General features: G+C 43.4%; 1 protein-coding gene across 1 annotated transcript in view; it reads left to right on the top strand.

Moving 5' to 3' along the window:
- The window catches only part of FGF16 (fibroblast growth factor 16), a 65,619-nt gene that overhangs the window by 2,463 nt on the left and 46,691 nt on the right, over positions 1–16,465 (top strand). Inside the window, exon 2 of the mRNA XM_073556202.1 lies at positions 483–1,017. Coding sequence (XP_073412303.1) covers positions 744–1,017 — 274 coding nt within the window. The 5' untranslated portion in view covers positions 483–743. The remainder of the gene's footprint in view (positions 1–482; positions 1,018–16,465) is intronic.

The following is a 16,465-nucleotide window of genomic DNA, read 5'->3' as shown; positions in this document are numbered from 1 at the left end:
TTGCACTTGCCCTGTGCTCTGTGATTGTCCCCATTGCCTTGCACTTGCCCTGTGCTCTATGATTCTCCCCATTGCGTTGCACTTGCCCTGTGCCCGGCAGTGGTGAGGCTCATCAGATGCTGGCAGTGGTGAGGCTCATCAGATGCTGGCAGTGTGTGAACAGGCACCTATGTGCAGTGTGTGAGTGCATGCTGGTGTGTGTACAACACTCAGGTCACACACACACACACACTCATGATTTCATCAGGGACTTTGCCAGAATCTGTTCTGCCTCACTGCCATGTGCACATTTTTCCTTTCTTATAATAAAGGAGGGAGTGCAACATTTTTTTTCCTTCAAAAAGAACTAAATGGATCAGAGGGGAAAAAAAAAGCTTTAGCCAGGGGGAATAATAATGAGGTGTGGCTTGTATTTAAATATCCAGTAAGTCAATGTTAAGGGGAGTGTGTTATGTATATAAAGTGCAGTTTTCATCTCTTAGCTAGACAGACCCAGCTATGAAAAGCAAGAGGAGATTAATGAAGAGGGACAAGACTTCAATTCCCCATCGGAACAAGGTCACTTGTAGACACATCTACACAGAGGGGCTGCTGGAACCAAGAGGCATTGACAAGTTGATGGAAATCAACAGCACATTACTTATCTGATTCATCCACAAACTTCACTTTCTTGCTTTTCCTAAGAAAAAAGTCAGAGGGACTTTGCATTGACAACACCGTGCCCATCTTTGTCATCTCCTGCAATGGCTGAAGTTGGTGGCTTTTTGGCATCTCTGGATCTAGATTTGCATGGATTTTCTTCATCTCTTGGAAATGTTGCCTTAGCTGACTCTCCTGGGTTTCTGAATGAAAGACTGGGTCAGATAGAAGGGAGGCTGCAGAGAGGATCTCCCACTGATTTTGCTCACCTAAAGGGCATCCTGAGGAGAAGGCAACTCTACTGCAGGACTGGGTTTCACCTGGAGATTTTCCCTAATGGTACCGTGCATGGCACAAGGCAGGACCACAGCAGATTTGGTAAGATTTCTTGGGATTTTTGAGAGATATTGCTATTTTTTTTCTAATATTATTTTCATTTTAGAATTACACATGATTTGCATCTTCAGGGAATATAAGAACCATATTAATAGCCAAGTTAAAGAAATAGATACTTTTGTCTCTTTTAATCCAAACAAAAATGTTACACCTTTTTTTAAGTTTTGGATTCAGCTCAGGTCATAAAATTATAAAATGTTAATCTCTACAACATGCTGGGTGTGTATGATGAGTCCTCATGGGCAAAGAACACACAGGTTGCAATATTATTATTATTATTATTATTATTAATAAATAGGGTGAAATAATCTGGGAAACTATTTTTTTTTTCTACTTTTGTCTCTTTCCAAATGTCGTCTCTATTACAGCTTTGTTGGCTTGGATTACTACTTTTGATCACTTCTACTTTAGAATTTCACTTTTTTCCATTGCCATCATTTTAATTTCTGGGCATGTTCTGATGCTGCAGAATATCCTGGCGTTTTCTGCTATGAGGTAGTAGGCTGACATTGAGTGAAATAAAGGAATATGATGGCATGTTGTGTTTTTAGAGAGATAACCTGACATCTTCTGGTATGGAGGACTATCCTGTAATGTTCTGGTGCAGAGGAATATATTGGCATCATAAAGTCATGACAGCATTATGGGATGTCAGTTTATCATGTTCTTGCTCTGTATTCATTACTGGCTTTCTCACCCATATCAGTTGAAATGTTGATGTAGACTAGAAACAGATGCCCTGCACTGCAAGGTACTATGACCCTTGAGTAAATGACCTTAGTGGAGATGAGGGAACTTTCTTCCTCATCCTTTCTCCATAATTCCTCCAGAAGGCTATTTTTTTTACCTGGGCAGCCTAATCTCTCTAGTTCTAGGTTCCTTGTTGTAAAATATCTTATTTTAATTCTATAGCACCAACATGTTGTACACTCTAATATCCCTAACACATATGCAAATTTCACAGGTACCCAGTAAAGCTCAGGGTGACTTACCCTTGTTAGTATTAGGACAAGTTTTCACTGTCAGTTTTTGTTGAGTTTTTTTACGCTACGTATTTTCGAAAAATGCAAGTTACCTATTTTACTTAATACGCGCAGAAAACCTGCAACATCAAAAACTCACGAAAAGCTCATTGTGGGGACGTAGCCTTAGTGTTTTTTTATTTTTTTATTGGGCATGAAAATGTAAGGGAATGTAGAAGTTCAGGTAGACGGACACGACTTTCTCACCGTTATGATGCTGGATGGGTTGGGTTACTTTTACAGCAAAGCTCAGAGCAGTGACTGCTCCGGGAAATCTATCATTTTATTTTCTTTTGTTACTTTTAATTAGCTGTCAAATATGTAATAGAGGAAATGAATATGACACGTTTGTATCTATGTTTAGCATCACTTGTTAGTTTTCCCTGCAGCTAAAGATAGCAAATCATTTGTTCCCTCACTGCAAGTCATCGTTTCCTTACTCAATTATTGACTTCTTTATATAGCACCAACCCATTCTGTAGTGCTGCACATAATTCATAAGTATTCCCTTTCCCTATCTCAGAGAGACATACAAAAGATTCATTAATTTACCCTGATAAAGTTATTAGTATGTTGTTTTGTTTGTTTTTTTTATTTTAGACAATGTTTTTGTTTATAAATATCCCCTATAAGGCCGGCGTCAGAAACTTTCACGAGTCTCGCATGTTAATACCTGGCACTACCGCCGCCACTCGGGACCGAAGCGTGCGGCTGCATAGAAGTACATGGAACCGCATGCTTCTGTCTGAGTGCCGGCGGCAGTGCCGGATATTGACATGCGAGACTTGTGCGAGTTTCTCGCATGTCTGTCCCCGGCCTTATGTGCATGCTGCTATCAAATCGTCTCATGGCATCGATCCCACACCGGACGTGTGTCAGACATAGCTCTCATAGTTCTGGTGTTTGGCCAGTGATGAAACAGTTAACCTATTTAAGGTGTGCCGTCATTCAAGAGTATTTGCAGTGACCCTCTCCCATGCTCCCATGTCTGCGACCCACCCAAGAGGAAACAGGTGTCCTTCCTCTAGATGTCTGTTCTCACATCACCATCCTGCGATGCCTTGCGGGCCTGGTCTGGCGAGGGAAGGGTTAACCCTTCCTCTGCCAACCTGCATACCATACCCAGAAACACCGCCGCCAGTGCCACATACAAAACTAATTACACGATTAATATAAATCATCTCTCCTTTCCAGTTTCTGCTTGGGTAGAATTGAAATGCTAAACAAATGTGCTCATTTTCAAGAAATGTCAGCTGCTTTTTTTCCAACTTCCCTTTTTTTTCTGCAGGTGCACTAAAAACATTTTCAGGAATGTCTGGGATTAGTCAACTCATCCCAGGTCCTGCCCTCCCGAGATTCCTTTCTGGAATCGCAGAGCAGGGTCCCGGGTTTCCGTCTACGCACCTTCTACATTTCACTTGAGCCTTGGTTTCATCTGTCATTCACGTTCTATCGGGTGGCCGGACTATTCGATGAATAAGATCGATGGTTATGCTACATAAATAACCTGCAGTATTGTAACAGAATGTGAATTGCACTAAAACACCATGTGTGTGTATATATGTAATATATATATATTATATACACAGTGGGGAAAATAAGTATTTGATACACTGCCACTTTTGCAAGTTATGCCATCTACAAAGGATGGAGAGGTCTGTCATTTTTATCATAGGTACACTTCACCTGTGAGAGACAGAATCTAAAAATAAAAAACAGAAAATCACATTGCTTATTTTTTACATTCCCTGACATTGTCAGACTAGATCAATAGAAAGTGGTCAGGATGCGTTAGATGGAAGGCAATATGACTTTGTGGTTGAATGTCAGCATAGTATAGTGTTAGGCCATGTTCACACATTCAGGATTTGGTCAGTATTTTACATCAGTATCTGTAAGCCAAAACCAGGAGTGGTGATAAATACAGAAGTGGTGCCGTGTCTCTATTACACTTTTCCTCTGATCAGCTGCCATGTGCCTCTAACAGTCACGCGTGAAATTGCGATCCACCCGCTCCTGTTAACATGTTAAATGCCGTTGTCATTCTCCAACAGCGGCATTTTACATGATTGTGACAGAAGAGTGTCATTAGCGCCACCCATCGGCAACTTTGTCACATGATTACGGGGCACCAATGGGTTGGCATGACAACTTGGGGTCTGCATGAGACCCTCGTGGTTGTCATTGCCGATCTGCTATGAACGCCGCCTCGTGGCCGGTGTTCATAGCAGATGAGCATTTCTTCTACATATAGCAAGGTTGAAGCCTTACTATGTGTAGCACAAACGATCAGAAGATCGCAGCTTCAAGTCTCCTAAGGAGGCTATTGAAGCAAACAAAAAAAGTGTAAAAATATAAAAAAGTTTTAAAAAATATAAAAAGTTCAAATCACCCTATTTGCCCCATTCAAAATAAAACAATTTAAAAAAATACACGTTTGCTATTGCCACGTTCAGAAATGCCTGACCTATCAAAAAAAAATAAAACCCGCAGAATTAAGGTTTTTTTGGTCGTCACAACATTGCAATAACAGGCGATCAAAAGATCATATTGTGGCGCCCCTGAGGCTCAGTCGCCACAGAGGTACTGCACCTTCTCCTAAGGTGTAGTGCCCCACCAACTAGGTAAGTTGGGAACTCCTTTCCACACTCCAACACCTGCACCCATACACAGGATAGTTCAGCAATGGACCACATTGCGGCTCCATGCTTAGAGGGTAGCAGAGCACCTTTCGTGGGTCCTTGCTTCGTAACACGAGATGTGCTGGGAGGTGGGTGGAGTTAGATATAAAAGAGTGGGAAAGTTTAGAATTAGAGGTGAGTCTGACAGAGGGTCGGAGAGGAAGGAAGCCACTCAGGAGGAGTGGGGATCCCTAGAAGGAGGGATGGAGGAAGGAGTGCTGTAGCTGCCTCAGTGACCTGAGCCAGCTGGCACGGGAAAGGAACAGAAGGAGAAAGACGTAGAACTGCAACCTAAGCTTCCATAAGAGAGAGAAGGAACAGCGCGGAACGAAGGAGTAGGAGAACAGAGAGGAGTTGTGGGTTGGAAGAGGAGCCCTGCCTATAGGTTCTCAGCGCAAGGCCGGGGCCCGGTCCCCGAGGTTGTATGGACACTTATGGTTCTGCAGCAGACACCGGTGGAGTAGTTGGCTGTAAATGCATTACTTCCATCCAAGACTTGGGACACAACAGCAACACGGATAGAGAGCCGGAATCCAGGAGGTCCCTGATCAGGCTACAGTTGTCTGTCATACAAGTAGAGTTGTTAGGAACATCTGACAGGAGGAACTTCAGAGTAACCACGGTACTGGAGCTCTTCACACTAATAGGCGCAATAGAGGAGTCGTTCAGGAAAGATACATGTTGGCGGAGTGTTGGAGAGGAGAAGCCTAACTTGCCCGGGAGGTTGATTGAGTCTCTGCCCCAGAGGACACGGCATGGAAGCGGGCACCAGTGGTTACCAAGAACTGTGAGTAAAGCGTTGAAACTGCAAGCCCTGGTGTCCTCCATTCCTTCTTGCGTCCACCAGCACTGCTACATTCCCTGCGCCGCACACTACACCATCAAGGTGTCCCCACATCTACACTGCCCTGGGACAACAGCCCTGCCTGTGGAGGGCTATACCACCATTGCTGCATCCCACCATCTGTCCCAGAGGATCTGTCTGCAGCGTCGGCTTAACATCTCCCTTGCCGAACACCACAGGTGGCATCACAAACTATTCAATTCCATTAACCACACACCACCATTGACATTGGGCGCCCAGGGCCACGGACCGGGTCTCAGCCACCGTGATACTTTCCCCGGCCCGGTACCGAGTACCCCACAGCCTTGGGAGGGCGACCCAATTTTGGTATCACGAACAGGATGACGAGACCCGATACCATCGGGTTCTGTGTGCCTGAAATTTGTGAGACTTTGTACTTTTGAAAATGTGCAGAAGACCTGATTTAATAGACTGTAAAATGGATATTGGAAATGGCCGCTGGCGTGGAGAAGAAGGGCGTGAAGAGATGGGAGGTCATAGGAAAAGACTGCGAAGAGTATTGGGCCTTCCCTGCCTGAATTACTATGTGACAGCGACATGGCCCACCCCCGAGGGGTTCGTATACTGGCTTGGTATGGAGGCGCTGGAAGAAGACGCCGCCCCCGGAAGGAGGGGCAGAAGAAGCCAGTGGCGGGAAAGGGGCCGAGACAGGAAGAAGAACGCCAGAACGCCATTTTGGAGAGTGACGGAAGGAGGCCTGCGGAGCGCGGGGAAACGGATCTCCCTGGCGCCATGGCTGACGGCTCCAACCTGAGCTCCGGAATGAACCGCCAGCAGCTAGAAGATGAAATTGCTGAACTGACCACCCGTCTGCAGCTGAGGCAGGAGGCCCTGACACCAGCCCGGTACCGAGTACCCCACAGCCCTGGGAGGGCGACCCAATTTCTACACCAAAATAGTATTGATAAAAACAGCAGCTTGGTCCGAAAAAAAATAAGCCTGCACCCAGCCCCAGATCCAAAAAAATGGAGATGCTACGGATCTCTGGAAATGGCATCATTTTTTTTTTCTTTTACAAAAGTTTTTTTCCACTACCTAAATAAAAAAGAATCTAAATATGTTTGGTATCTGTGAGCTCATAATTAGGCCAGGGTCAGACTTGCGAGAAACTCGGACGAATCACGCATCTTAATACCTGGCACTGCCGCCGAAACACTCGGTACCGGAGCGCTCAGCTGCATAGAAATACATGCAGCCACACACTCCGCTCCCGAGTGCCGGCGGTAGTGCCGGGTATTAAGATGCGAGGCTCGTCCGAGTTTCTCGCATGTCTGACCCCGGCCTTACCTGGAGAAACATAATGACAGCAACACTGGTGTATATTCTCTCATGTGAGAGGATCGGGCCAATTATGCTAATGACACAGCTCAAGCTCTGTGTGTGATCTGTGTGTCATCTTACTGTAATCTGATTCTCTTTCATGAGAATTGTATCAAAGGTGAGAACTTAATTCTCCATCTTCTTCATTGTCTCTGTGAGCGTTCATTGGACTGCACTGAGATGACATCTGAGTGCAGTCCGATGTTTCACACGCACTCATAGACTTGTATGAGTGCGAGTGAACTCAATAACAGAGCCACGCACAGCATGCTGCAGTTGATTTCTCATGCTGAATCAGTGCGATCAGATAAAACAACACATAGCACTCGGCCGTGTTATACGCCACTGTGAGCAAACCCTAATACTATTCCTAACAAAGGGCTTGAATGTGATTAAAAGTTTGCTTGCATCTTCGGTTGGTTCCTTGTGGCCTAGCGCGGACGAACCCCAGCTTTTTTCTTCTCTACTATTCCTAACAAAGGGAATACATTGCCGCTTGTCTACGTTTATTTTTACTCCACGCCTCCTTAAAGGGAATCTGCCACCAGGTTTTTGCGATCTAATCGGAGAGCAGCATAATGTAGGGCCCAATGTCCTGATTCCAGTGATGTGTCACTTACTGGGCTGGTTGCTGCAGTTTTGAGAAAATTACTGTTTTATCAGCAGGAAATTTTAATATAGGACAACTTGGCCTTCTGCAAGGTAGTTCGAACACGCCCCACAGCCGATTAGCATCTTTTTGCACATGCACAGTGTGCACACAAATCTGAAAATCAGGAGTGTGGGCGGGGTTATGCAGAGCTCAGCATTCAGAGAACTGGTACATCATCAGAAAATAAAGTCTTTAATCAAAATAATAACACCCGGTAAAGCAAGTGACAAATCACTGGAGTTGGGGTCTCTGCCCCTACATCATGCTCCTCTCAGATTGTATAGCAAAAACCTGGTGACAGACTCCCTTTAAGATCTCTGAACTATAGAGCACCCTTTCTTTATCAATGGAGTGGGTTTTTTTCTAGTGCTATGTGTCCAACTCTTCCCTGAATTTCCCTGAACTCTCCATTATGTCCTCCCAACTCTTCCCTGAATTTTCCTGTACTCTTCCTTATGTCCTCCCAACTGTTCCTTATGTCCTCCCAATTCTTCCCTGAATTTCCCTGAACTCTTCCTTATGTCCTCCCAACTCTTCCTTATGTCCTCCCAACTCTTCCCTGAATTTCCCTGTACTCTTCTTTCTGTCCTCCCAACTGTTCCTTAAATCCTCCCAACTCTTCGTTATGTCTTTCCAACTCGTCCCTGAATTTTCCTGTACTCTTTCTTTTGTCCTCCCAACTGTTCTTTATATCCTCCAAACTCTTCCCTGAATGTCCCTGAACTCTTCCTTATGTCCTTCCAACTCTTCCCTGAATTTCCCTGAACTCTTCTTTATGTCCTCCCAACTATTCTTTATGTTCTCCCAACTCTTATTTATGTCCTCCCAACTGTTCTTTATGTCCTCCCAACTGTTCCTTATGTCCTCCCAACCCTTCCTTATGTCCTCCCAACTCTTCCCTCAACTTCAGTGTCCAAAGCATTTGCTCTTATGGAAGATAAACCAAACAGAACATGCATGCGTATAGAGAGTTGACAGTGGTTGCAGTTATTTAGGCACTATAAGAAGGAAGCCTTCCAATAAATCAGCTGATTGTCAGAATTAGGGACCCTAAGATCGCTGTGTGTGACGGGGATCAGCGACCAGCCCCCCCGCCGGTTATCGCTGATTGTGCTCGAGCGGCCTGGGCCGTTTTTCGATCGCTGGTCTCCCGCTATCCAGCACGCATCGCTGCGTGTGACAGCGAGAGACCAGCGATGCTGGACGCTGGTTTCTAATGTAAACATCGGGTATCCAGGAGCCGTGGCTTCTGGATACCCGCTGTTTACCTTGGAAACCGGCATGTACGCTGGTTTCCAAGGTAAACAGTGGGTATCCAGGAGTCGCGCGGCTCCTAGATACCCAATGTTTACCTCGGAAACCAGCGTGTACGCGGCTCCTGGATACCTGACGTTTACATTAGAAACCAGCGTCCAGCGTCGCTGATCCTGATCGCTGGGGCTGACTAATATGACAGCTCACCAGCGATCAGCCTAACGATGTCCCAGCGATCCCATCCATGTCGGATCGTTGGTGGGATCGCTGGGACATCGTTATGTGTGACGGGGGCTTCAGACAAACTGTAACTGTAGCAATCAGCTAATAGCAATGGGGTCTCAGCATAAAAAATGGTATAATACGTGCATGGTGCCCATTCAGATGCCATTAATATGCCAGAGCAGGAACCTCTATAATGTATTCCTTAATAAGGACAAATAAAAATTATAGGTTTACACCTGAGTTTGAACATCCGATATGAGGATCCTTTGAAAAATCCTTATTTTCCTGCAGCATACTGCACTATTTTTTTCAAATAAAAAAAGGAGAGAAGCCAGCGCTGTTTGTGGTCAGAACGCAATACATAAAGTGCATATGCACATATTAATTTCTAGCTGTATTCAAAATGAGACATTTGGCAAAAAATTGATCAATCATTTGAACATCCGATATGAGAATCCTTTGAAAAATCCTTCATTTTTCCTGAAGCATACTGCACTATTTTTTTCAGCAATATAATAAACTGCCTAACAAAAAATGACAGACCCAATCATAGTCAATAGGGTTTGTCTGACAGTATTTGTGCCTGAACGGATTTGTTAACTAAGCTATAATCTGATTTTTTTTTCCCCCCACATTTAAAAAAACATTTATCACTTGGCCACAGGAAAGCGGTTATTGTGTGTGATTTATATGGAGAAATATCTTACAATATCCTCATCGATTTCCGTGTTATCAGTTAGTACCATGCCCATTGTGCATAAAATATTACATAAAATCGGTAGGAACTGTTGTGTTCGTATGCATCGTTCAGTTATGGCCATTCTTGCTCCAGTGTGAACAGCTTCTGCAATTAATAGGGTTGTTTCCAGCCTTGCTCAATACACTTGCATTGAGCGAGGCTTCACCATCTAGTCGAAATATAACCGGCATTATGCAGTCAGATGGACTGGCACTAGAGAATCCTCGCAGTGTGGACAATGTGAGGATTCCCAAGTATGCAGATTCGACAACCCCTTTGAGGAAATAGGTATTAGGCCGGGTTCATACTACCGACGCAAAATACGGTCCGTATTTTACATGCGTAATACGGATGAATGACCCCTAAATAGTGCTCCGTATGTCATCCGTAAGCAAGGTGTGGTCGCGTATTTTGCGCATGTCAGCATCCGTATGTAATCCGTATGGCATCCGTATGCCGAGATTTTCTCGCCGGCTTGCAAAATGGACATATAATGGAGCCCTATGACAAGGTTTCTAACAGAAACCAAAGAATAGATATAGACACATAGAATGCATATATATATATATACACATACATACATGTCATTGAGACGAACATATATATATTTATATTTCATAGAGTTCTTCATAGCAGAATAGCCGCTAATTCAATTGCCGGCTTCTGTCAAATCATTCCCCAACCCGACATGAAATGACACATGGTTTGCATACAGTAAACCATTTCATTTCATGTTTTTTTATATGTCTGTTATTTCAAGGGGTTAATTCGTTGTAAGAAAATGCGTGGGCTCCCGCTGTAATTTGTCAACCAGAGAGGTTAAGCAGGTGAGTGAGGGCAGATTTTAATAGCCATGAGAGGGACCATTGTTTCCCCCCCCCCGGTTACAAAAATCTGCCCCCAGACACCCCAGAAATGGCGCATCTATAAGATGTGCCAATTCTGGCACTTATCCTCTCTATTCCCATTGCCCTGTAGCGGTGGCGAATGGGTTAATATAGCAAAGGGTTAATGTCACCATTCGATTGTAAGGTGACATTAAGCCGATTAATAACGGAGAGGTGTCAATAAGACACCGATCCATTATTAACCCTATACTAAGAAAGGAAAAAACCACACACAGGCATTAATTAAAAAGTCATTTAATGAAATAAATACACCAAGTTTTTGACAAATTTTTATTAGTCTGGTAATCCCAAAAAAAACATGACCTGCAAAAAAAATAACATAAAAAATCACCAATATCCTTACCTCTCCGCCGTTCAGTCATGTCCCACGCTGCAATCCATCAGAAGGGGTTAAATAGTTTACAATGAGGATCGGTGCTAATGCGACCAGCCTCACTGTAATCTACTACAAAATGAATTGATTCAGCTCTGCACAGCCTCAATGGCTGCCTGTAGATGATCTAATTACTGTGGGAACGTTTCTGACTTTTTTCCCCACGGTCATTAGTTAACTCACAGATCAGCCGGGGCTCCCCGCAGCCTCAGTGACATCAGCGGGAGTCCCCCGGCTGATCTGTGAATGAACTAATGACCGTGGGAAAAAAGTCAGAAACTTTCCCACGGTAATTAGATCATCTACAGGCAGCCATTGAGGCTGCGCAGAGCTGAATCAATTCATTTTGTAGTAGATTACAGTGAGGCTTGTCGCATTAGCATCGGTCCTCATTGTAAACTATTTAACCCCTTCTGATGGATTGCAGCGTGAGACATGACTGAACGGCGGAGAGGTAAGGATATTGGTGATTTTTTATGTTATTTTTTTGCAAGTCATGTTTTTTTTGGGATTACCAGACTAATAAAAATTTGTCAAAAACTTGGTGTATTTATTTCATTAAATGACTTTTTAATTAATGTCTGTGTGTGGTTTTTAACCCTTTCTTAGTATAGGGTTAATAATGGATTGGTGTCTTATTGACACCTCTCCATTATTAATCGGCTTAATGTCACCTTACAATCGAATGGTGACATAACCCTTTGCTATATTAACCCATTCGCCACCACTACAGGGCAATGGGAATAGAGAGGATAAGTGCCAGAATTGGCACATCTTATAGATGCGCCATTTCTGGGGTGTCTGGGGCCAGATTTTTGTAGCCGGGGGGGGCCAAAAACAATGGTCCCTCTCATGGCTATTAAAATCTGCGCTCACTCACCTGCTTAACCTCTCTGGTTGACAAATTACAGCGGGAGCCCACGCATTTTTTTACAACGAATTAACCCCTTAAAATAACACCTACACCTCCCAAATTTTGCACACAAACCCTCACCTAATTATTAGTCAGGGACATATAAAAAAAACATGAAATGAAATGGTTTACTGTATGTAAACCATGTGTCATTTCATGTCGGGTTGGGGAATTATTTGACAGAAGCCGGCAATTGAATTAGCGGCTATTCTGCTATGAAGAACTCTGTGAAATATAAATATATATATGTGTGTCTCAATGACATGTATATATATATATAGATATATATATATATATATATACAGTCATATGTTAAAGTTTGGGCACCCCTATTAATGTTAACCTTTTTTCTTTATAACAATTTTGGTTTTTGCAACAGCTATTTCAGTTTCATATATCTAATAACTGATGGACTCAGTTATATTTCTGGATTCAAATGAGGTTTATTGTACTAACAGAAAATGTGCAATCTGCATTTAAACAAAATTTGACCGGTGCAAAAGTATGGGCACCCTTATCATTTTCTTGATTTGAACACTCCTAACTACTTTTTATTGACTTCCTGAAGCACTAAATTGGTTTTGTAACCTCATTGAGCTTTAAACTTTATAGCCAGGTGTATCAAATCATGAGAAAAGGTATTTAAGGTGGCCACTTGCAAGTAGTTCTCCTATTTGATTCTCCTATGAAGAGTGGCATCATGGGCTCCTCAAAACAACTCTCAAATGATCTGAAAACAAAGATTATTCAACATAGCTTTTCAGGGGAAGGATACAAAAAGTTGTCTCAGAGATTTAACCTGTCAGTTTCCACTGTCAGGAACATAGTAAGGAAATGGAAGAACACAGGTACAGTTCTTGTTAAGCCCAGAAGTGGCAGGCCAAGAAAAATATCAGAAAGGCAGAGAAGAAGAATGGTGAGAACAGTCAAGGACAATCCACAGACCACCTCCAAAGACCTGCAGCATCATCTTGCTGCAGATGGTGTCACTGTGCATCGTTCAACAATACAGCGCACTTTGCACAAGGAGAAGCTGTATGGGAGAGTGATGCGAAAGAAGCCGTTTCTGCAAGCACGCCACAAACAGAGTCGCCTGAGGTATGCAAAAGCACATTTGAACAAGCCAGTTGCATTTTGGAAGAAGGTCCTGTGGACTGATGAAACAAAGATTGAGTTGTTTGGTCATACAAAAAGGCGTTATGCATGGAGGCTAAAAAACACAGCATTCCAAGAAAAACACTTGCTACCCACAGTAAAATTTGGTGGAGGTTCCATCATGCTTTGGGGCTGTGTGGCCAATGCCGGCACCGGGAATCTTGTTAAAGTTGGGGGTCGCATGGATTCAACTCAGTATCAGCAGATTCTTGATAATAATGTGCAAGAATCCTTGAAGAAGTTGAAGTTACGCAGGGGATGGATATTTCAGCAAGACAATGATCCAAAACACTGCTCCAAATCTACTCAGGCATTCATGCAGAGGAACAATTACAATGTTCTGGAATGACCATCCCAGGCCCCAGACATGAATATCATTGAACATCTGTGGGATGATTTGAAGCGGGCTGTCCATGCTCAGCGACCATCAAACTTAACTGAACTGGAATTGTTTTGTAAACAGGAATGGTCACAAATACCTTCATCCAGGATCCAGGAACTCATTATTAGCTACAGGAAGCGACTAGAGACTGTTATTTTTGCAAAAGGAGGATCTACGAAATATTAATGTCACTTTTATGTTGAGGTGCCCATACTTTTGCACTGGTCAAATTTTGTTTAAATGCAGATTGCACATTTTCTGTTAATACAATAAATCTCATTTGAATCCAGAAATATAACTGAGTCCATCAGTTATTAGATATATGAAACTGAAATAGCTGTTGCAAAAAACAAAATTGTTATAAAGAAAAAAGGTTAACATTAATAGGGGTGCCCAAACTTTAACATATGACTGTATATATGTATTCTATGTGTATATATCTATTCTTTCATTTCTTTATTAAACCTGTCAGTGTGAGTTTACTGTATAGCGCACTGAATTGCCGTCTTTTCTAAAAGACGCCGGGTGCGTATTTCTCGCAAGTCACATGTGTGGTCCATGTGTAATGCATATTTTTAGCACACCCATAGACTTTCATTGGCGTACTACAGGCATAGTACGCTGACAATCGCAGCATGCTGCGATTGGCACGGACCGTAGAATACGGATGAGAAATATGCGGCTGTTGGGAGCTGCCCCATAGAGAATCATTTGACCGTGTGTAATGCGTGCTTTTAGCGCCTCTCACTCAGCCGTATTCCTCGCCAGTGTGACCCCGGCCTTAGTCTCACCCTTAGGCCTGGATCACACATGTGAGAAACTCGGACGAGTCTCGCATCTTAATACATAGAAATACATGCAGCCGCACACTCTGTTCCTGAGTGCCGGCGACAGTGCCGGGTATTGAGATGCGATACTCGTCCGAGTTTCTCGCATGTGTGATCCTGGCCTTAAAGGGAACATGTCACCGCTCCACACTTGTCTATGTCAGTAAATATTTGTATTCCCTATGAAATAACAGTTCTAGAAGATCTTCTTTTAGAACGCAGTTACTCGTTTGATATTTTTTCTGAATAACTAAGAAGAAATTGACCACTGGGTGTTACCGTTCCACTTGTCAAAGGGGTGTGTCTCTACATAGTCTAAACACTCATCACGAATTGGACATTGTTATTTTATGGGTATACACCCCCAACATGTAACTCCCAACTGTCAAATACTCATACATTTCTAAGGCTAGTTTCACACTAGCATTTATTCCACACAGCGCACTGCGCCGCTAAGCCCCGCCCCTGCCGGCTCCCTGCCCGCCCCATCCGGTCATCGCCGCCTACTATCACACATGGACGCTTGCAATCTGCGCACCCTATCTTTAGCATAGGGTGCGCAGATCGTGCGCTGGCCGTGGGCTAGTAGGATTTTGGCGTGCGCTGCACACTTTTGAAGGTGCGCCGAGCGCGCCGAAATGCAACATGCTGCGTTCGGCGCACACGGGCGCACCTTAAAAAGTGCGCAGCGCACGCCAAAATCCTACTAGCGCACGATCTGTGCACCCTATGCTAAAGATAGGGTGCGCAGATCGCAAGTGTCCTACTAGCGCACGATCTGTGCACCCTATGCTAAAGATAGGGTGCGCAGATCGCAAGTGTCCATGTGCGATAGTAGGCGGCGATGACCGGATGGGGCGAGCAGGGAGCCGGCAGGGGGCGGGGCTTAGCGGCGCCGTGCGCTGCGTGGAATAAACGCTAGTGTGAAACTAGCCTAAGAGGAATAACAGAGGAACTTCAAAACACAAAATTAGGAAAAGAGGCTCCAGAATTATTTTAGAGAGGTTGGAAATGCAACAGGGTTTCTAGAGTAAATTATTCTGCTATTAGCATTAATAATAAATAAGCACAGCATAGATTTGTCAAAAATATTAATATTTTCTACTGATAAAAAAAACAACTTTCAAATGGCAAAAATTGTACAGAGCATAAGCTTAAAGTAACACAAATTCTGGGGGTGGAGCTAGGTTAGTGAGGAATTGGGTTATATTCTTATTATCTTGTTGTTTTTATGTTGATTATGGTCTAAGACAGTCTGTTCAAGGGGTTGTCTGAGGTCAATGAAGCGAAGTTCTAATGCTAGACATAGACAGGTGGGGCAGTATTTTTGGAAAACAGCTGAACTAAAATTTTCTTTAGTTTCTCAAAAGGACTTCTTACTGTCTTTACCGGAAGACCTGAGTTAGACGGTCACGTGGGGCAATGAATCGCAGGTCTTCCTTTAGAGATAGGGTGATTTGTGTCCCATATTAAATGGATTTTGAAGAGGTTAGTGACCTTTTCTATGCTAGTCATTAACATGCAGCTCCATTTTAGCTGCTTCTGATCTGGTCATTACCTCTTCCTATATAAACTGGTCAGACCTTCTTGTCCCTGCCAGTGAAAGATTCGTCTTCCTGTGCTGTGTGCTAAAACTAAGTGGTTGTAGTAGAGTTGTTGTTGTAGTGTTCTGTGGTTTTCTGTAGTGTGTGTTTATCTCCTGGTCTCTGTTCCCATATAGTTTATTCCTCACTGTCCATAGCCTCCTCCCTATTGTTCCTTAATTCTATCACTAAACTGACCTCAATAACAGGACACATCTTTTGTTACATGAGGAAATATTGTTAAAGCTAACTTTCATGTTGCAGTGTAATTTTTCCTGATTTGATTTCTCTTAAGTGTTGAGTTTTTGGGTGACCATGTTACGAGACTTGACGTATTATAGTCATACGTCTCGATAAATAAGTCACAACCTAATTATGTTTAAAAGGGAAAAAAGACAAATGTGACAGATTGAGAAGGTTTGTGGATGGCACACTGTCAGACCATGTTGCCCCTGACCTGCGCAGTGCAGAGCATATTCATCTTTGCTGAAGACCTAACTCCTTTTTGACAGACTGACTGTTAGTGACATG

This window comes from Dendrobates tinctorius, unplaced genomic scaffold (assembly GCF_039654945.1).
Source record: "Dendrobates tinctorius isolate UK_male_01 unplaced genomic scaffold, ASM3965494v1 ptg000231l, whole genome shotgun sequence".
Taxonomy (NCBI): domain Eukaryota; kingdom Metazoa; phylum Chordata; class Amphibia; order Anura; family Dendrobatidae; genus Dendrobates; species Dendrobates tinctorius.
The sequence above is the reverse complement of the archived record's forward strand: the minus strand, read 5'-3'. Positions and strand labels throughout refer to the sequence as shown.